Source organism: Carettochelys insculpta, chromosome 7, assembly GCF_033958435.1.
Source record: "Carettochelys insculpta isolate YL-2023 chromosome 7, ASM3395843v1, whole genome shotgun sequence".
Taxonomy (NCBI): domain Eukaryota; kingdom Metazoa; phylum Chordata; order Testudines; family Carettochelyidae; genus Carettochelys; species Carettochelys insculpta.
In genome coordinates, this window is record NC_134143.1 from 7,569,141 (window position 1) to 7,591,690 (window position 22,550).

A 22,550-nucleotide genomic window follows, 5' to 3' on the forward strand; every position below is an offset into this window, starting at 1 on the left:
CAATTCCCAGCTCTACTAGTTGTCCATGTGATGTTAAGTGAGTCTCCATACAAAAGTAATGCCTGTTTTGCAGCTGTAAAATGGAGCTAACGATACTTCCTTTGTCTTTTGGATTGTAAAGCCTTTGGGGCAAGGAAGGTCTCTTGCTGTGGATGTACAGCACTTACAAGAGGGGTGGGCAAAATTCTGCCCAGCAGGAGCCTCAGGCAACTGCTCTGCTTTTCAAGCCCCTCACAGGGGCCACGTGTTCTCTGCATGCTGCCCCCAACCCCAGCATAATTTCTGGCCAGTAGGGGCTGCCTGGGCCATGCTTTCAGCATGGGCTGCGCAAGAAGTAGCTCAAACCTAGGGGCGCAAAATGTACAGAGAGCACATGGCCCCTGCTGCGGGTTGCTCTGAGTGATGTGCTGGGGCATACGAAGCAGGGAGCCTGTCTGGGGGTCCCACTGGTTGCTGACCAGGAGCCACCAAGGTAGGTGCCTCCCAGGCACAGCCAGCCTTGGGCACCTGCCTCCCCTCCAGCTGTGCTCCTCTTTCAACACCTCCTCCCTTAAGCACAAGCCAGACCTTCTGCACCCTATCCCGGGTCACAACCCTCTCCCAAATCCCACACTCCCTCCTACACCCCACTGCTCCTGGTCACAAGCCTCTCCTGCACCCATACCCTTCAAGCTCCCATTTGCATTCTACTTCCACCGCAGACCTCCTGCCCCCTCCATTAATATCATGGAACAATGCACCCCTTGATCAGATTCATGGAGTGCCCTATTATTGCCCACCCCGGCATAGTGCAATGGAAGTGCTAGGCAAAGCTCTAATACTAATAGTTGTTATACAGTGAGCAAAAACAACTGGCTTTGTATACACTGACAATTGAGCAACAAAGCTTTCATTCCTCCTAAGTGATTAACACCACTTTGCCCTCTCCCTCACCCAGCCACAAAAGGTTTGCGGCCCCGGTATTAGTGTAAACAGCTTTGTCTGCAGGAATGCTCCCATGCTGACAAGGGAACGCCACTCTTGTTGGCAAAAGTGGGGCCGCTAAAAGTTGGGTAGTGTAGACATACCCTCCTTCTCACATCTGCATGCTTTGTAGGAGAACTTTGAAATTAAGCAACGGGATTGCCCTGGAATCAGCCTTTTGCTGGCTCCGCATACCCCTCTTCAGATCGGACCTCCTTACAAGCTGTCAATAAAATCACCATTTCCTAGGTGTCGTATGCAGCTCGTTATCGGCGCTGTGCAAACCTCCTCACCCATCTCTAGATGTGCATGCGTGCACACAGCTTCCCCCTGTCTTGTAGCAATTTCACAGATGGCAAAATTCAAACAGGCTGCAGTTGCGTGGACTGCGCTCTTCTTCGCCACCCTGCTACTGCTCTCCCGACCCATCAAAGTACCTGTTGCGCTAGAGCTCTGGTGTCTAATCATTTCTGAAACAATAGCCACAGCAGCGGCCACGGCTATAATGAATCAGCCACAATACTTGGAAAATGTATTTATTGTTCAAGCCAGCTTGCCACACTCAACCAGCCACGTGGCCCCATGTGGCTATCAGCTAGTGGGCTGAACACCACAGGCTTAGAGGAAAGGGTGCTACTAGGGGAACCAGCAAACCAGGAGATTCACTTCTAGAGACTGATGTGAACAATTTTGTCTGTTTTACATCACTTCTTATTAAGCAAGACCTGGAAGAATCTGCACTTCTCTGCAGAAATGGCACAGGCCGTACGTAACAGATCTGCACCGCCAGGGAGTCCACCGTCTATAAAAAGGGTGCACTTCGCTCTAGTTTTCCTCTCTGCCTGTGCTCCTGTTAGTGACATCACTGACATCTAGTGGCCTTTGCTGCCACACACCAATCTAACAAAGCAGCAGAAACGCAGCACTTTAAAGACTAACAAAACGATCGATTCAGTGATGAGCTTTGGTGGGACAGATCTGATGAAGTGGGTGTGTCCCACCAAAGCTCATCACCGAATCAATCATTTTGTCCGTCTTTAAAGTGCTACATTTCTGCTGCTTTGTTTTGGAGGACTACGGACTAGAACAGCCACCTCTCTGTTACTGTTCAACACACCAATCTAGGTGAGACCCCACAGAACCAGGGCAGGGAGATACTTCGTGCTTCACTGTTGCAGTACCAGCAATACATAATTTTTAACAAAAGAGGTAATGGGGCTCAAGCAATTAAGTGCCAGGGGAAACACAAGGTGCTGGGGCTATGAACTACCAGGCTCAACCCTGGGGAGCCCTGGCACAATTAAGCACTGAGCACAATCCGCATTTTCAGACAAACCATTACACCTTTTCCAGTGCAAAAGTTCCCAAAAGTACATGTGACTGACTGAACAGAAGCATGTGCACACTTTTCTACAGTTCAGCACTGAGCAAACATTGCTACCATGTGTTTTTTAGAGGGATACAAGTCACTCAGAGAGGCATACAGACCATTTTTGAGCCCTCCTGACTTTCAAAAGAACACTCTTCCCTGGGATTCAGGTTTACTTACTACCGCAAAACAGATGTCAAACATATTCTAGAAGCAAGGGGCTGCAGATAAGAGAATTTTTCATTGGAAAAGTGAAGAGTTGTAGAAACAAACTATCACCCACAGATCCCAGCGATCTCTTGCCACTGCATACTCATGTCCTAAGAACCTGCCTGAGATTCACCTCTTTAGGAAACAGTTCACACTTCTGTCACTTCTTAGATGTCCGTCTTTAAATCAGGCCTTGCCTATACTAGAGAGGTTGAATTCTTTGCATCCTGGCTGCATGCAGCATGTCAGCCAATTTTAAAGCACCCTACATCCATACACCAGGGCTTCATGAAATGACTGAAGCAACAGCTGGTTAATTCACCCTGCAGCTGAATTGCTGCAATCTGTGGCAGTGTCAACACTACAAGATAAATTCAAATTTAAGGCAGTTAATACAATTGCACTAAGTGACTGTCTTCACTGTAAATACCATTAGTGGGATTTAGGGAGCACTAATATCGACATATTAATATACCATCATTGGAAGTGAGTGGGTGCAGCAGCAAGTTCAAATTTAAAATCACGAATAAAGGCCAAGGTGGAAGCGCCATGTCTTTAAATTTATTAGCCTCCAAAAGTGTCCCGTACGTATCCCACAAAGCTACACAGTTACCCGCCAGATAGGGCCGCTTCCTTCTCTGCTGCTTTCCATGCAGGTGCGCAGAGGAAGCAGGTCACTGGAAGCCCACAATTTTTTGATTAAATTTGAGTTTGAATTAATCAGCACCCAGCCATGCAAATATAAAGGGTGCCCACAATGAACAAATTCTTTTACCCATCACCCTCACACTGCATCAGTAGCAATCGCATCATTAGCCATCTCCTGTAATCACGAGCAGTCAGGGAAGTGATCTGCTAGTAGTTCTCAGGCTTCAAGAGAGCTCCAGCATGGACCCATCAGGAGATTCTGGATCTTCTTGCAGGCTGGGGAGCCGAATCAGTGGCGATACGACTTGGGGTGGCCCAAGGGAAACGCGGTGCTCTATGATCACGTTGCATCAGATGAATGCCAGAGGTTACTCCCAGGACTCTACGCAATGCCGGGCGAAGGTAAAAGACCTTTGGCAGTTCTCTCACAAAGTCCAGGAAGCTAACCAGTGGTCAGGGTAATCTCCACAGACCTGCTGCTATTATGAACAGCTGCATGTGCTTATTGGTGCCAACAATCAGAGCCTGGATTTAATTGACACTTGTGGAGGCCCTGGTCTGGAATAATCCAAGAAGAGGTGGGGGCCCAGGAGAAAGAGGCCAAAGGAGAGGAGGAAGGGGGCAAAGAGCAAGGGCCTGAGGAAGTTCTTCCCAACAGTGCAGATCTCTTCACCCTAGAGCTGGAACAGGTCCCCTTGACGCCAGTCCCCGAGCCCAAGCTGTTCTGGTGAGTACTCTTTACTGAATGCTAGAAGCAGGTTGCGGGTGGGTACAGGAATAGGTATGGTTACAGATTTTCTATGGATCTGTGCCCCTTACAGCAGTATGTTGTTAATTCTGGGGCTGGAGTACTTCTCCTTTTTAGGAGATCTCCTTGAGGGCAGGCACTGTTGTATTTTTCTGCACAAGGTTTTTGGGCAGGCCTGACTTATTGCAGCTTCCTCGGTAGCACGCTTTGCCATACCAGGCAACCAGATAGCGACCTGGAGTCATGGCGCCATATAGCAATTTGGCAAATTGTCCAGGCTTGTGGTCACACAGGATGAGCAGCTGTTCTTTGTTGGTATCTGTTAATTTTAGGAGGATGAGGTTGTCTTTGGTAACCTAAAGAAGCACGGGAATTTGGATCAGATTTTTTTCCCTTATGCTTTCTGCCCTTTTACATTTCCCTGGAGCGCACTGCCACGCTATGTGGTTGGCAGGCACTCTCCTCTGCCATGCACGGGCTGCAGGATCTCCAGGGCTTCTCCCCTCACATGCCCTTTCCCCCCAGCATTTCTTTTCACTTTATAGGGATCCCTTCCCACCCAGCCATCCATACAGCTTCCATCATACCCTTCCCCCCATCACCATCCAGCTGCTGAGCTCTGCAGACCCTTCTACCACAAACCAGAACGTGCAGCACAGGTGGGTTTGCCCTCCTTTAAATGGCTTTTTCCCCCGATGGGGGCTGCCCCAGTGACCGCTGAGAAACCGTTTTTCCCTCAACCCAGCAGACAGCACAAACCCACTCCAGCCGGCATTTCTTTTTACTTTGCAGGGACCTCCCTCACCCCCACCCATCCATGCTGCTGGAATCAAACCCTTCCCCATCTTCCCCTCGCCATGCGGATCCTGGGATCTGTGGGCCTCGCTTGTTGCAGAGGATTGTTCCAGGAACATCCAAAAAAAGTGTTTCCCCTGTCCCAGGACACTGGACGGCTTCCCCTGCTTTCCAGTCCTCTCCTTTCCCCTGGAAAGCAGACAATAGCTTACCAAGTCCACAATGAAATGTTCTGGATAAATGATGGATTGTGCAATGCACGCTTCAGATCCCATCCTTAAAAAGCCTTAAGCAGCCTTGCGAAAAGAAACATTCCCTGATAAGAGACAGAGACCCATACATTCCATGGGGAAGTGCTTTGTCTGAACTGTCTCTAAATTTTGACCTTCACTTTACAGCTGCCATCCCCACTGTGGGAGACAGGGCAAGGAAGCCAAACAGGTGCAGGCAGGATCTGATCCTGCAGCACACAGAGCTGTCCGAGTCAGCAACTAGTAAGATGACAAGGGACACAGCTCAGTGGCATCATACTACAGCTGAATGGCAGCAGAAAATGCCTGAGTTTCAGACGAGCAAAAGCAGCAAAGCTCGTAACAGCAGTGAGCGACCAAACGGAGGTCCTGTGCTCCATGCTGCAGCTGCAGAGGGATTCCCAATGCAGCACCGCTGACCGCTGCCTGGAGACCCCTGAAGACAGGTTGCCCCCTCCTGCCAGCCCCCCAGCATCACAGTCCCTAAATATGGGGAGGAAGGGCAAGGACAGCCTGCCGGTCTAGCCCCAATGGCCACTGCAAGAGGCTATTCCACCACCCTTGACAAGGCTTATTTTCCCTGCCACTTAAACCTCTCCTCCCCCACAAAGTAAACTTATTCTGTTGAGCGCGGTATGATTTTTTGGCATGCACGAGTGGTAGGGTGCACAAATCGTTGTGGGAAACTGGGTAAGGGGAGAGAGGGCTGAAAGCACAGATGCTCGTCACTAAACCAAGGTCCACAGAGGACCGGCAGCAGACAGAACTGGGCATGCAGGGGTAGAAGGCTGAAAGCACAGGTGCCCTTTTTCAGGAAAGTAACTCACCCTGGACATCCATTCTACTTCCTGCAACTTAGCTCCTCCAACCAAGTAAAAGCATTCTTTCAGTAAGACACGGTCTGATTTATTGGTTCACATTTGGTGCGGAGCACAAATCAATTTGGGGAGTGGGGCTTGGTTGGTATTACAACAGAGAAATGCATGGTTATCATGTGCAAGACAGATTATTCATGAAGCTATGTTTTAAAGTGTCCCTTGTTGCTGCTCCTTCTGCATGGTTACTGATGAATGGCCACGTAGGCATCTGCAAGTAGAGCCCTGCTGCTGGCCTCAGCCTCGGAACTCCAGATGGACAGGACATTCTTCCTCCTGGATTCACAAATGTTGTGCAGAATGATGGACACTAATCACGGTGAGGACATGAGTTTCGGGAAAGTCCAAATGGGTCAAGAAGCATCTGAACCTCGTTTTTAAACAGCCAAAAGCACATTCAACCACCATTCTGCACCTGCTGAGTGTCTGATTGAAGTTTTCCTTGCTGCACTCTAGGGCTCCTGTGTAAGGCTTCCTTAGGCAAGGGAGCAGAGGATAAGCAGGGTTGCCCAATATTACAATAGACATCTCCATGTCACCAATCTGGATTTTCCCATCTGGAAAAAAAGTTCCATCCATGAGCTTTCTGTACATATCAGAATTTTGGAAGATGTGCACGTCATGAACCCTCCCCAACCATCCCACATTGATGTCAGTGAAATGACATTGGTGATCTACCAATGCCTGAAAACCATGGAGAAGTATCCCTTTCCATTTATATACTCAGAGGCCAGGTAGTCCAGGGCCACAATAGGGATGTATATGACATCTATGCCCCACCACAGCTAGGAAACTGCATGGCAGCAAAGCCATCCACTGTGGCCTGTACATCTCCCAGGGTCACAGTCTTCCTGAGGAGATGCCGAACAGATTGCATGGTCCACCTGTATCACCACAGAACCCACTGCAGATCTGCCCACCCTGAATTGATTTGCCACTGACCAGTAACTGTTCGGTGGTGCAAACTTCCATAGAGTTATTGCCACTTGCTTCTGAACCGTTAAAGCTGGTCGCGTTCTTGTGTTGTTGCGCCTCAGTGTGAGGGACCAGAACATCACAAAGTTCTATAAAAGTGGACTTGCACACACAGAAGTTCTGTACCCAGGACTTGAAAATGATGTGGTCCCACGAGCCCAAAACCGCTGCTCCACTATCAGCAAGGCATCCAGAACAGCCAGCACCTGAGAGTTCTTGGACCACAGTTGAAAAATTTGCTCATCCTGAAGCATCACTACGCTTTTAAATAGAAAGCAAAATTGCATGACAGTCCAGGAAGTTGCCGCCAAGGTGTGTGCAATGACTTGAAACAACTGGGGACCCATGGTTGCGCTAGCACTGCGCCATAGAAAATGCTGGAGAAAATGGCACAATCTCCAATTCGTTTTTGCATGGTTACTGGGTGCTCTGAATTCTGGGACAGTGCTTTGCATTCTGAGATTCTGACATGAAACAACCAGGGCTAAGGCACTGTGGGATAAGTATCCACAGTGCATTGCTCCTGCAGTTGAACTTAGATAAGGCAATGGGGACACGGAAACAACGTGGAGGAACAGTGGCTCAAACTTCCAAGTTCGTAGATAAATTTGAATCATAAGAATGAGGTTAAAATTTGAATTTAATACATGTTGAATTTCTCATAGTGTAGACCTAGCCTGAGTTGTTCACACAGCCAGTAAAGCCACCTCCTTCGATCAGCTGGGTCTCTTCTGCCGCCGCACAATTTTCCCTATAAATTTCACAATGAGCTCAACTGGTGATAGAGTCACCAGTCTAAGCCTCACTGGCATTGAAACTGCCTCACATGTTCTAGCACAAGCAGGTGTAAGCCATGAATCAGAGCGCTGGGTAAGGGAAAGCCCTTTGCTTCTTTATAGTGGACAAAGGAGGATGGAAAGGTTTTTTCTTTTTTTTTTTGGTGTATGTTTTCCATTAATGATTCAAGCCTTGTCTACCGGGGAAGCCTATGGGAGCAGGAGACTGTGCAATTCCATCTCAAGGAACAGACAGTGAGATAGACTAATTCTTAGCACTGCTGGCTTATGGAGACTCAGAGAAAAATGGATCCTTTGAAAAAGATCCAGTCGCCCCTCCATTAGGGTGCCAGCACTCAGGACACACAGCTGACCCCACAGTCCCTGTTGAACCCCGGCAAGAGAGCAATGGAGATATTCCTCATAGTTCTCAGATAAAAACAAACAAAATTTAAAAAAATGAGGGAGGGGGATAAACCAAGAGCACATGGAAACTGCCATCGTGCAAATGCTTTATAGCACAAATTACATGAGCAGATAGACTCAAATACAAAAACAAAACCTAAACATTTCTCTACAACAGATGTAAAGCATTGTGCAGCACTGGGTACTACTTTGTGTAGCGAAGTGCAAGTCACTTATACGAAAGTTTACATTGTAAACGGTCTGCCATACATTCTAACGCAGGAGGAATGTGGAAAATTAGTTGTGTCACTAACAGTTTTGTCTGCTAATTGCACTTAAGGTTATGCTGTTGGTTGAAATGAAGGGTATACACAGAAGGGTGCTTACAGTAAGGAAAACTTACAGCTTATTAGACAAGAAACCTACACCAATAAAGATACAACAGCAACGGAAGGTACAAAGAAGAAGAACAACAGTTGCATATGCAAACAACGTGGGCATCTCCTGATGTAATCTCTGAGCTGTGCAACTTGGTATGGCCCACACCTCCTCCCGCCTAGCTTTCTCCTGAGTTGTATCATTTTGATTGTAATTATTTTAAAGAAAACACAAAGCGCATATTCTCTAGCAGAACCCTTCCAAGATACCTTGACATGTAAGGGAATATTAAAAACTTTTCAGTATCAGACCTTGGAGTCCATATTTAACGGAAAGGGCAGAGAGCAGAGCACCCAGGTGAAGTGTTCACAGTGAGTAGTGTTGCTACAAAAGGAACAGCTGAATTTTATACTAGCTGGAACTTTTGCTAGAGTGTGGCTGTGACTGAGCCTTTAGGTCTCAAACGCATGGGTCACTATGGCTAAATCAGGCCATTCCCCCCGGCCCAACTGCAACCATTATGGAGAGCCATGGCAATTTAGGTATCCCAAAGGGCCTGTAGGCTGCAGGTGCCCCTTAATAAAGGCCACTGTCACAGAGGACCAGCGCTTCAACTACTTCCCGCTTCCTACCAGAAACACCGGTTTGCTTTAGTCGCCATTGAAATACCACTCACAGCAGCAGCACTACACAACTGTTTAGGAAGGGAAGGACACCACAGTCAATGAGAGAATTTCAAAAAGACGAGAGTATAAACTTGTAATCCAAGTCAGAACCTGGCTGCATGTCTGCTGAACACCTTATGTTTACACAAGGGCCACAACAATGTCATTGCCATACATGGTTGCAAGTGCTGTTTTAAAACATACATATTATAGGGCCTGTCTAATAGGATAGTGCCCTGGTACCAGACCAGACCGTTTTCATACTTAATGAGTAGGAGAAAGGGCTTCAGTAGAGGGTGCTCTAACACTATTTTCTGCAGCACTTGCCTTTTCCTTGGAGGTCTCCCATACAAATACTAAACCAGCCCATTGCGACTTTTTAGCACAAGGCAGTAAAGGCTGCCAACAACACTTATTGTCTGCTGTGTTAAAAACCATTTGCTGAAGTCTGGTAACACCCAGATTTGCTGGGTTTGACTGGCTCATTCGCAAGCTAGCAGGACTTTCAGGATGCTCAATTCTGGCCTAGTTGTTCCCACTGAAGTGAGGTTTACCACCGATTTTTTTTTTCAAAGAGCAGAGTTAGGGCAATGCTATAAGCTTTCTGACAATCTTCCTTTCACTTCTAACACCCTATAAAATAGGAAAAATTAGGACTGATCTTATACGAGCATCAAACCAAAATAAAATTTAATATTTATTAGAATTCCTTCTGGTAACAGCACTCAACATCTTAACAAACGAAGTTGTGAAGTTTTAAAAAATCTAGGATTACAAAAAAAGTTAAAATAAGCTGTTCCTGGTATTTAATGGCAACAAAGAGAATTCTCTATTAAAAAAACCTGCCATATAAAGAGTAGTATTTTAGGAAATAGTGTGATTACCATGATATGTTATTGGCAGAATGGATACACTGTATATTAATGCCAATCGGAACAGAACAGAAGTGCAGAAAGTACCGCACTCTTTGAAGCTCTGGACAGGTGGTTCGAAGTAAGGGGGAGACTTCCTAGTGAAATAACTTAACATACCACACAATGGACAAAACACAAGGTAGAGTACAGAGACATTACATGACACCCTCATTACAGCGCCCCCTCAAGTCTGGTTATACAGTAAATATGAAACGTAGTAAAGTGCATCTTTTAAAGACTTGTCTAGTGAAATAGCATTTTCAGATATAAAACACTTAACACAAGACGTGCAAGAACAGTTAAATCATAGTGTAAGTTTTTAAAAACTACTTTGTAGATTTTGATTCACTAAAGAATAAAGGTGTCAGCAACAGTAGTGTTCACATTATTCTTCAATCAGATGCATCCTTATGTGCTTTTGTTACTTGGCAAATCCTTAGATATGGAGCAGGGCAAAATTAATGCAGCGGAAGCAAACGTTGCTTCTCTCAATGTAATACAATTCTGCCACGGCAGCACTGCCACAAGCAGCACAACCATGGTTAAATTTTGGGAAGCTTTGGTGCACTAACGACAGGGTTCGTCTCCTGCAAGTACCTCCGCCCCGTGCTCTTGTAGTCGTAGTTGCAGGTGTGAGTCTCTGCATAGCGGTGAGTTGCACAGAAGTTGTTTCCACATCTGAAGAATGAAGAACATGAAACATTAGGACAATCTGGCCAAGAGCCCGTTGCTTTGTGACACTCAGTTTCAGCTTTGACACAGCACCCTTAAGAACATAAGAACATAAGAATGGCCATACTGGGTCAGACCAAAGGTCCATCCAGCCCAGCATCCCATCTGCCGACGGTGGCCAATGCCAGGTGCCCCAGAGAAGGAGAACAGAAGACAATGATCAAGTGATTTATCTCCTGCCATCCATCTCTTGCCCTTGTTCTGAAGGCTAGGGGCACCATACTTTATCCCTGGCTAATAGCCATTTATGGACCTAACCTGCAAAAATTTATCAAGCTCTTTTTTAAACCCTAATAGAGTCCTGGCCTTCACAGCCTCCTCGGGCAAGGAGTTCCACAGGTTGACTGTGCGCTGTGTGAAGAAAAATTTCCTTTTATTAGTTTTGAACCTACTACCCATCAATTTCATTTGGTGTCCCCTAGTTCTTGTATTATGGGAAAAGGTAAATAATTTTTCTATATTCACTTTCTCCACACCATTCATGATTTTATAGACCTCTATCATATCGCCCCTCAATCGCCTCTTTTCCAAACTGAAAAGTCCCAGTCTCTCTAGCCTCTCCCCATATGGGACCCGTTCCAAGCCCCTAATCATCTTAGTTGCCCTTTTCTGAACCTTTTCTAATGCCAATATATCTTTTTTGAGGTGAGGAGACCACATCTGCACGCAGTACTCAAGATGTGGGCGTACCATAGTTTTATATAGGGGAAGTATGATATCTTTTGTCTTATTATCGATCCCTTTTTTAATAATTCCTAACATCCTATTTGCCTTACTAACTGCCGCTGCACACTGCGTGGATGTCTTCAGAGAACTATCCACTATCCACCCTTCAGAGAACCCCAATCAGCAGGCATTCCATGAGCCAAGGGTGGGTCAGGGGACAATCAACCATGAGCCACCTCTTAAAATCCAGCCACAAACATCATCACAGGCTGGGGATGAACACAGAGGCAACCACCACTGTGCCACACTGGACAAGCTTTGCCTTTCCTCAAATAGCACCAGTAGATACAAGTTAAGGGAATGGTTCTGCCTTAGAATTTCACAGTTTAAATATAGCTAAAATTATTAGTGTGACAAAAGGGAAAAGGGACACACTGCAGCAGTGTTCCCTGTAATTTTCCATCTACATGCTGAATAAATTTTGTTATATGCACCTAGGCTTGTGTGCATACACACCACCACTAGAAATGCATGCTGCCAGCTGTAAGCGCTCTGCTAATCACCTGGGCAGCACGTGAATCTCTCCTGGGTACTCATCCAAGCACTCAGCCTACAGGGAACACTGCACTACAGTCTACTGGTTGGAAAAGAGGGCTACAGGTGTGTCTTCATGGCAGTCAGCTGAAGTTATACCTTGAGTATTACCCGTAACTTGACTCCTGTCAAACACACAAAAATATCTAATTTGAGAGATGTCAGCATGAGGTAGCTAGCCCATCAATGGTGATTAAACTGAACCTCTCGAGTGATGCTGATGCTTGAGCTAGTGATACAGCTGGGAAGCAACAATGACTTACACCTAGCAGCAGCCAGTCAAATCACTCTGCAGCTCAGGTTCACTTCTGAAGCACAGTCCCTCTCACTCAAGTTAGGCTAGCTCAAGTTAAGTGATTTAAGCATGCTAACTCAAGTTAGCAATCGCAATGAAGAAACATCTTGACAAACTTTTCCCAGCCACCACACGTGATCCTTTTCCATGGCAGTTCAGAGTGTAAAAGCCTGTCAAAACTAAACCAAAGTCATCAGAAACTTACTTCAGGAAGTTGCTGAGTCTGTCTCTGTTAGGCGATGTCTACACTAGAGCATGAAGTCAATTTTAACGTACTTAACTCGATGGTACAATGGGACTCTTCACTACAAATGCCATTATGTCCATTTTAAGGGGTGCTAAGATCAACTTTCTCTCCCTGCCTCTCCCAGGGGGTATAAACGCCAAGCTGGATTTTAAAAGGTCGAATTAATGCTAGTGTGGAAACAGCAATACTTTAATTTGACTTTATGGGCCTCCAGAGGTCTCCCACAATGCCCTGAATGGGTCTGTTCTGTCCACTTTCACCTCCGCTGCTCTCCAGGTGTGCAGGAAGTAGCTAACAGGAAGCCCAGCAATGTGAATTTATTTTCTCTTTCTGGCCAGCAGTGACGATCACATCTAGCCATGATTTCTCAGAGTTGCAAAAGAGCCCCAGTATGGAACTATCAGGAGATCCAGGTTCTCATTTCTGTGTAGGTGGATGAATCTGTGCTTAGTAAACATCAGGGATGCTCAACAGTGCCGGGGGAAAATCAAGCTCCCCCTCAAACACCCACATGGCTGCTGTGCTGTGCAGACCATGCCTGCAGACTGTGGCATGCCCTGTCCTGTGCAGGTTTTCAGCGCTTGAGAGGGCTTCTTCCCTGCGCAGGATTTAGCAGAAGAGGCTGAGAAGCTTATTTTGTCTGCCTCGCGTTTCATACTGCTGCTCCCCTCACCCCGCAAGCCGCCATGCACCAGCTACATTTTTAAGCAGCCACTGGTGGAACTGTGCTTCATTCTGTCCCTTTTTAAAGAACAGTGACTTTTAAAAATAACCTGGTCACCAAATGTATTTCACCTCCTTTGGGCAGTTCTGGGAGCACTCTGCTGGTGCCATACAGCCAGGCCCAAGAATCATTGGGACAGCAGCGGAATGTGACTGGGGAACATATGAATTAAGTATGGCTTGGGGGAAGATTTCATCTGGAGGAACGGCGCTTGCTTTTTAAAGAACAATAAACTTGTAACCAAATGAGTTCTGGGATCACTCAGCTGACTGAACCATTTCCACAAGTTGCTCAACTTATTTTCTGTCCTTCGTATTTGTATGGTGCAGTGTCTCCCCACCCCCGCCCCACACCCCCAGCTGGAAACATGTGGGCTAGCCCCCTCCCCCTGCACCACAGGATGGCTGGTTAGTGCAGACCAAGCTTACAGACAGCAGGGTGACAGCTTCTTTCCTGCACACGATTGAGCAGGAGAGGCTGAGAAACTTGTTTTCTGAGCTTCATATTCTGTGGGGCTGCCCCCCTCCCCAGAGGCCATGCAGCTGGTGGGCTATCCCACACCATGTGACTAGCCCCTGCCCTACCACATCACACAGCCGCTGGGCAGCACAGACCATGTCCTGTCCTGTGCTGGGCTTCACTGCTTAAGAGGGTGTAACTGGTACGGAAGCAGAATGCGACAGGGGACATAAGGAGTACTCTTCCTTCCCAAAGGATGTGGCTTGGGGAAGGATTTGCTCTGACCAAACGGAGCTTGTGGGCTCTTGCCCTTCCTTCTCATGCATAGGCAGTTGCTAGGGCTAGGGCCTCTTTACCAGAAAAGGCAAAGGAATCCTCTCATTTTTTCCCCAACTTTTCCTTCTCCTCTCAAGTCACTGCTGCTGCTGCTGGGCACCTTACAGCAGCCGCTAGGCACCAATGCCCTTTGGGATTCTTTCCTTCTCTTTGATTTAATCTTGGGGATTTATAATGAGGCGGCAGCTGCTACTTCTAATGGTCTGTTCGCTTCATGCTGGAGACACCAGTGTAACAGACTGCCTACATGCTCCTCACTTTTACATGACGACGACTCTCAGGACTTCTCTCTAAAGAAACAATGGGAAGTCCTGTGGCACCTTACAGACTAGCATATTTTGAGGCCTGTGACACCTTCTAAACTAGCAGATATTTTAGAGCATAAGCTCTTGTGGGAAAAGACCCACTTATGACGAAGTGGGTCTTTTCCCACAAAGGCTTATGCTCCAAAATATCCGTTAGTCTAGAAGGTGCCACAGGACTTGTGAAGATTTCTCTCCCCCCCCACACCCCGGCCCCCTTCAAGCCTAGCTCCGTCAGCCAGATACAATGGAAAAGCAGTAGCATGTTTTCTTTCCTTGCAAATGATATGAAGTCTTTCACGAGTCACATAGATTCCTGTTGGAGTATTTTCATGGAGGGAAGAGATGCTAACCACTAGAAACCAATGCCCTCTGTCTTTCCTTCTCTTCTTTTACAATAACGCTAAACACAAGATCCCACTGCCCTCTGGGATTCCACACTTTTCCTTCTGAAGTCACTGTATCATCTTTCCTTGAGAATATGAAATCTTTCACTAGTCACACAGACCCACTTTGAACCACTGCTGTTTGGCGTATTTTCACCAGGGGGAAGAGACATCTGAAAAAAAATGGCCTTCTTCACTTCTGTGTGGTGATGGCTCACAAATTTCTCTCCCCCTCTCTGGTTCAAACCTGGCTCCTTCAGCCCCACTCTCTCTACTTGCATTTAATGTCAATTTTAAAAGTCTTCTGTAAAAACTCTCTTGTAAAAAGCTGCCCTCTCTCTAATGCAGATGACAACAATTTCTCTCATTGGGGAAAGAGACTTCTCAAAAATGTCTGTTTTCAACGGCAGGGGGAAATGAGGGCAATGTAGTCTGGGAAGATGACATCACACCCCTAAAACCACTTACAGGACAATTTTTCCCCATAATGCATCAGCAAAAAAATCCAGGCTGCATCAGCGCTGAAGGAACTGTGGAATAGGTGCCCACGATTCACTGCTGCAACAATCAAACTTTGGCCATTTAGTAGGGACACACTAAGCTGACTTCGTGAGCAGGGTGAACAGTCAACTTCGACTTTATAAAATCTAGTGGTAAAAAGCTGACTTCAATGAATTTGACTATTTCATAGTGCAGACAGTGTAAGTAACATGTTCAGTTTTAAGACCTGATTAGGCTATACACCTACTCTATATAGTTCTTCATAGAATGTTCTGAATGAACGAAACCTTATGCCCAAATAAATGCATTAGTTTGTAATGTACCACAGGACTCCTCACTATTTATAGTGATTTACTGATCCTTAACTGGACGTTCCCTTGAGTAATCACATTCCTTACTTGGTTGTCATTCTGTTGGAATCTCACGAGGGCAGACCGTGGTGCTGGTTGAAGATTTCCACCCTTTCTGAAAGGGGTGCTCACATAATCATATTCTTTTACATTTAGGACTACCTAATCTAATTTTACAGAAGTCTCAAGATGTTCCCGCAGTAGAGAAAGATGTAACTTCCAAAATCTTAAAGCCAACAGGTTACAGAGACTCCATCAGGAGGCAGTGTCTCTGCTTTCTGTCAGTCCCCCAGGGCCAGCAGCTGCAACTGAGACTTCCTCACTGTTAAAAGTTACATGAAAAAACCCACACACTTGACCACTCAGCTTTGTCGACCCAATTTCCCAGGTATGCACAGCTAAGCTGACAGAAGCATGCTTCCATGCACCTCACTACTATTGCTCAGGAAACAAATGTTCTTACTCTAATGGAAAAACCCTTCTGTCAGTAAAGGCTGAAGCTCCATGTGGGGGTCATGTTAGCATAACTCTGGCCATGCTGAGGTTGTATCTGGGGTACAGACACAATCACAGGGCTGGAAGGGACCTCAGGAGGTCATCTAGTCCAGGCCCCTGCTTCAAGCAGGATCAACCCCCACAAAAGCCATCCGAGACAGGACCCTGTCACAGCTGGGACTTAAAAACCTCAAGGGATGGAGAATCCACCACCTCTCTAAGCAACGCATTCCAATGCTTCACCACCCGCCTGGTGAAGTAGTTCTTCCTCATATCTAACCTCCACCTCTCCCTCTTCAACTTCAGACCATTACTCCTTGTTCTGACATCTGACACCACTGAGAACAGTTTCTTACCCTCCTTTTTAGAGCTCCCCTTCACGAAGTTGAAGGCTGCAATTAAATCACCTCTAAGTCTTCTCGTCTGTAAACTAAACATGCCCAAATCCCTCAGCCTACACTCATAGGTCTTGTGCTCCAGACCCTTAATCACTTTTGTTGCCCATTGCTGAACCTGCTCCAGCAAATCCACATCCTTTTTATACTGGGGGGCCCAAAACTGGACACAATATTCCAGATGTGGCCTCACCAGAGCCAAATAAAGAGGAATAACTACTTCTCTAGATCTGCTCAAAATGCTCCTCCTAATGCACCCTAGTATGCTGTCAGCCTTCTTGGCTACAAGGGCACACTGTTTACTTATATCCAGCCTTTCATCCACCCTAACCCCTAGGTCCCTTTCCATCGTACTGCTGTGAGCCAGTTGGTCCCCAGCTGCTAACAATGCTTGGGATTCTTCCGCCCCAGGTGCAGGACTCTACACTTCTCCTTATTGAACCGCACACTATTATGACACACTATTATATTAACCCCAGCTGGTCCAGCTGTCTCCTAGAGTGTCTCTAAAGACCATTCAAAACTACTCAGGCACTAGAGTCTAAAGAAGAGAATCTCCTGGAACCAAAATTGATATTCTAGCTAAAAGAAATTCTTAATAGGAAGACAGACTGAAGTAGAGAAGACAAAATTAAGATATATTTGAGAGCTGAAGTTAAAATGCTTTCAGAAAACCTAATACAGAACTTTAATACAGGGGTTAAAAAAAACTAAGTCTCAGCAAAATGGCTCAAGATCTAAATGCCAGTATTTTTCTTTCGACCCCCTAGTGCAGGTTTATTTGGATTCACTGTCTATTCTTCAACTCTTTGGAAGCTGTAGCTATTTAGTATGAAATCTGATCTCAGATCAACTGAATGAAAGATGCAAGCATGAAAAATATGATAAAATTTTATCTAAAGACAAACATCCATATCTGTATGGATATGGCTAAAGCCACCCAGGCTCATTTGCCTTCCAATCTTTCTGATTCGAGAATGGAAATAAAGCAGAGAAACACAAACAAATCATGGCTCAGACATAAAGTAGCTTATTTTTATTGTTTGGACTACACCAGTGCTCTTTTGGCACCATCTGCATCAAACAGATTTGTACATTATAAGGAAGTTGCCCCAAATGGTCATCACTAGTTCTAGTAATGGATTTTTGACATATTCTTCTGCTAATTCCTCTTTTTTTGTGGATTTTTTCCCCCAAAATACCCTATCACACTGACCATATCTACTTGCTTTGTTTTTGGCACCTGAGCTAATTCCTCTAGCGTTAATGGTTAACTGTATTTGCTTAGAGAGGCAATAGTTTAACACATTTCTTTTTCTTTGGTATGTTAGGATCTCCTTGATTTGTGTCATCTAATCAACTAAGTTAAACTTCACTGGTTTCATCTTGCCTCACCTCCTGACTGCCTGACTTCATGAAAATTAATGAAAAGCTAAGGATAAGTGGAAGAGGTTTCAGCGATGACTGCTGTTTTACCCAAAACAGAACATTTAAAACCGTAAGTTGTTGAATGCAGAGGTGTTGCTAGCATCTAATGTAATCCTGGAAATCTATTGGAACTTCAGGGTGGAGGGAAGCTGTATCTTTTACAGGACCAACTTCTGATGGTGAGAGAAATAAGCTTTCGAGATTACACGGAGCTCTTCCTGATGTTTTCAAGTAACTTGAAAAGCTTTGAGTAAGCTCAAAAGCTTAATTCTCTCACAAAGAGCAGCTGGTCCAATAAAAGATATTACCATCCCCAGGTGCTCATTCTACACCCTGGGACTGACATGGCTAAACCACCACTGAATACAACTTTGACGTCAATGGCAGATTTACACAGAAATACTAAAGTAGTACATTCTCCAAGTTGCTACTAACACATGTTCATAAGTTTCTCTTACTAATCATAGATTATTAGCCAAATTCTTCCCAAATTAATCTGTATTTTCCCTCCCATTATGCTCTCTTGGCTACACCTAGCAAACCAAAGTCTCCTATGAGCTCATACATCTTGCGTGCAAGGGCACAGGATGGATACCCTGAAAGCAGAGAATACTCTGTTTGAACCTCATTTCTCACTCTCTCTCTCTCTCTCTCTCTCTCACACACACACCTTCTCTGATCACAGCCCCATATTTTAGCCACTTGTTATATCCCCAACCTACCTGCATTCATAGCTGGTTGCCAATCCAGTTTTCTTGCCACAAAGAAAGCAATGCTTTGTAATTTTCTTTTTTGTTTGCACTGAACCATTCACAGGTGGGAGATGGGTTGCTTCACCTGCTTTCAAAAGTAAAACACACAATGAACAGGATTTTAGAGTTACATTTGCTATTGAACACTTCATTATATTTCAAGAGATGACATTCAACCAGTCATGTAACCAGAGAACACACTTTGTCTTTACACAGCACCTTCCAAGTGGTGTTCTCAGACTCACACCCGCACCCCCCGAGCATCAGGTAAGCCTCATATCTTAGAAAAGCGAAGGTAGGATGTAGATCCTGACATGTAGGAGAAGTTAAGCAACTCATCTAAGTTCATGTTAATGACAGCAGAGCCAAGGAGTTCAGTGCCAAGACTGTCTCCCGCCTGCACAGCACGTTTTTGTTTTGCATTTGGAACAGAGTGCTTTGATCACTGGTGACTTTCGAGTGGAATCAGTGATCCGTCAGTATGTACCCAGTATCCAGCATACGTAGCAGCACGTAAGCTCCGATAGGTTTGCCTTTAAATATAACATAACAGGTGTCTGGCTACATTAAACATTTAAAAGATTTGCAGACACCTTGCAAGTCAGCAAGAAAGTGACAAGATACTCAGGCCATCAACCTAAGTTATGCAGCTTCAGCTGTGTGAATATTGTAGCTGAAGTGAGGGTCTAGTTACTGTGGAATCTTGACAGTGGTAAGTCGAAACTTTCAACTTGGCCTACTCTGTTTGGTGGAGTACTGGAATTGATGAGACAATGCTCAATGGTCCATTTATTGGTTCTGTACTAGACATAATAAATCAGCCCCCATTGGATTAATTGCTACTAGTTGATCCAGTGGGTAGTAAAGGTACGCCCTCATTTTCCCCTTCACTAGAGAGAATCTGAACATGTCAGTCAGTCATACTGTATGATGCTAGGTAGCAAGTGATGGCTAGTAATCAGGAGAGGAACAGAGTAACCTATCACAGAGGATTATAAAGGCATTTCTAGCGTGCCTATCGCAATAGCATCTAGATGCCTACAGCACCAAAGAGCCATCAGAACACAAGTACTTCACATTGAGCCCATCTTAGTTTCCAAGAGGCAGTCCTTTTCACGAGTAACTGACAGGCGACCAAATTCAGCCCTAAGCTGACAGTAGCTTTCAGTGTGCTGGGTCACTGAGTGGGAGTTGTGTGTACTTACACAAGGGCTGAGGCTATTTCTATACTAGACACAGAAGTTGACTGCTGACACACAATTTTAGCTACGCTAGTTGAACAGCTAATATTGGCTTATCAGTGGTTGACTACAAAGATTGTCTACATGGAAGAAGGTAGACGGGAGTATGTTTCTCCCACTTATCTTCCCTAATCCTCACCACTCACGAAGAGTTTCAGGATCGACTTTGACCCCAGAAAGTGTCATTTTGCGCATGCAAAAAACAAAACCACGGAAGATCAACCATGAGCCGGTCAATCTTCTGCATAAATGTGGCTGGAGCCTGAGTTTGTCCCACTGAAGCTATGGCAGCTTGATGTGGAAGACTTCTTTCTAGATCTGACTAAACTACACTACCAGGGTCATCCTCTAAGACTGTACATAATTTACTGGACTCCATTTTGGGGAGCAGGTTCTATTCCCAGATTCTTGCCAGAGGGTTTCAGTTAGCCCGGTTTGGGAATGATATTGACAGCAGTCTCTAATACTAACAGTTAACAACGAGAGGACGAGGGGAAAGAGAAAGGAGGTTAGAAAGTTTATTTCCATGGACCACACAGATTCATAGATTCCAAAGACAGAAAGCGCCACTCTAAGCAACTATTCTGTCCTCTGGCATATACCACAGGCCAGAGAATTGCCCCAAAACAACCCCTCACAAAAGAGACTACCTCATGGAAAAGTAATACTAGAGCAGGTTTTAGCTCGTTAGCTGTCTTTAAAGTGGCACAGCAGCTAGAAACAAGAGAAGCTAACACCTTACGAGTGAGTAGCCAGCCCGCCATGGACCACCCACCAGTAATTTGCAGAATGCAGTTTGGGAACTGTTTTCACTCCCGCCTTGCTCTTTCCAAGGTGACTGTCCTGGCTGACAAATCTCCTGTAGCATCAGTCATGGAAGAGTGAAGCCTGCAGTACACCACACTGCAGACGACCCTTAGCAACTGCTTTCCTAAGAAATTTCCTGAGGCTCTGCACAGGGTAACACTAGCCTTTTCTCAGATGCCTGCAGCTGTTTTGCAAGACATGCTGTTGGTTGGCATAACAGTAGTTGTCAACATTTTTCATCTGCAGACCCCCTACAACATTTTAGATGGAGGTGCAGGCATCTTTCAACATTTGAGGCAGTCTGCAGACTTCCAGAGGACCACAGATCACAGGCTGAAAACCACTGGCATAATGTGCATCAAGCTAGACCCTCTCCTTTTAAAACAGTGTTGCTAGTTTGTACTGCCTGTGAATTTAGTTCACCCCATGCTTTATACTGCCTGTAAGTTTGGGTCACCTGCTCTTCTACCAATATTCCAAAAATCAATGCCCAGTAATAAATTTGGCACTAGCGGTCCCTGATAAGGCTGCTTACAGCCAATCTTCCAAGTGCATTCAACTGCACATTATTTGATTATTCAAATGCTGCCACTTTGAACCACTCATAATGCTTGAATGCACGAGAAGGAGAACATTGTGTTAAATACACCCCACAGTTTGCAAACAAGATTGTCTGCAGAATTAAAAAAGACAGATAATGCAAGTCAAGTGACTTGGAAACCAATAATACCTGGAGGTTACTGTACAGTACACATAGCTCTTATGATGGATGTTTCAAGAGTAACAACCAGCTGACATGCTCACAGAGTTACATGACCCACATGTACAAAAACTTCCATACAGAGCCATCCGGTCTCTAAGACAGTTAACGAAGGCCACCCCAGACCCCATGATATCGAAACCCCGCGGCAACGGCCCCAACAGTCTTATGGACAGGACAGTCTGCAGAGCTCAGAGCAGCACTGGGGATTACCTGGAGAGTGTAACACAAGGTGATCATAGGACCCAGGGCCCACACCCCTTAGAAGCAGCCCTACTTCCATATCACACCCACAGAGAAAGAAAATCCGATTTTTATTAGTTGTAAGACTGCTCCAGTCAAATACATTGTTCTGGCAAAGATAACAGCACCAAGAGTGGCACCACAGAAAAGCATAAGGAAGCTCTAACAGTGCAAGCACTATAGAAGCATGTTAAGTCCAAATGGAGAAGTCTTAATATTCTACTTACTCTTATGAGCTGTACACAACCATGGGGGGGAGGGAAGAAAACAGCACCAAGTCCCACAAAATTACTCAACCCCAATTCAATTTTTTGAACGGGCTACATAAGTAATAGCTTCCTTCACCCAATTGAGTATGATTATAATGCACACATACTTTGGACTGGAGAGTGCCAGAAAGGAGACAGTTGGATGTTAATGCAGCTTTGGACTAACTATGCCAGCAACAGTAGAAGACAGTGTCCACTGCCTCTGCCCACTGGTCATCAGCACTTAACTGTGCAAGTCTATTATCTCCTTTAGAGGAACAAGATCTCCCAGGTGACTCATCACAAAGATATCTTAAGACCTTACATTGTATTGCTCATTGTTTTGTTCAAAGTCATGCTGGGTGGAGGAAAAGCCTGTAAAAGACATCTGAAGGGCGTGAAGCACAAGAGGAAGAGTCACCCATGCTAGGCTCATTTTTTAACTCCCAAACGAGAGTCATTGCTACCGTATGAGAGTTCCTTGGACTTGTATGTAGGTTTGGAGCAGCCGCCAGCAACCTCCAGCATATAGCCTACCAGGGTTACCCTTTGGTGGGTCACGCAAAGACAGTTACTTACCTATATAACTAATGTCCTTCGAGGGGTGTTGTTCCCGT

At 45.5% G+C, this 22,550-nt stretch overlaps 1 protein-coding gene across 7 annotated transcripts in view; it reads right to left on the reverse strand.

Moving 5' to 3' along the window:
- Positions 1-5,880: 5,880 nt before the first annotated feature.
- ZFAND4 (zinc finger AN1-type containing 4) overlaps positions 5,881-22,550 on the reverse strand; it is a 49,594-nt gene continuing 32,924 nt past the window's right edge. For 5 of the 7 annotated variants that reach the window (XM_074999875.1, XM_074999873.1, XM_074999874.1 and 2 more), the window contains 2 exons: positions 18,605-18,722; positions 8,113-10,650 (listed from right to left, as the gene is read on the reverse strand). In XM_074999875.1, coding sequence (XP_074855976.1) covers positions 10,515-10,650; positions 18,605-18,722 — 254 coding nt within the window. In that variant the 3' untranslated portion in view covers positions 8,113-10,514. Of the gene's footprint in view, positions 6,417-8,112; positions 10,651-18,604; positions 18,723-22,550 lie in introns of those variants that run through there. The other 2 variants (XM_074999877.1, XM_074999876.1) reach the window with 2 other exon arrangements.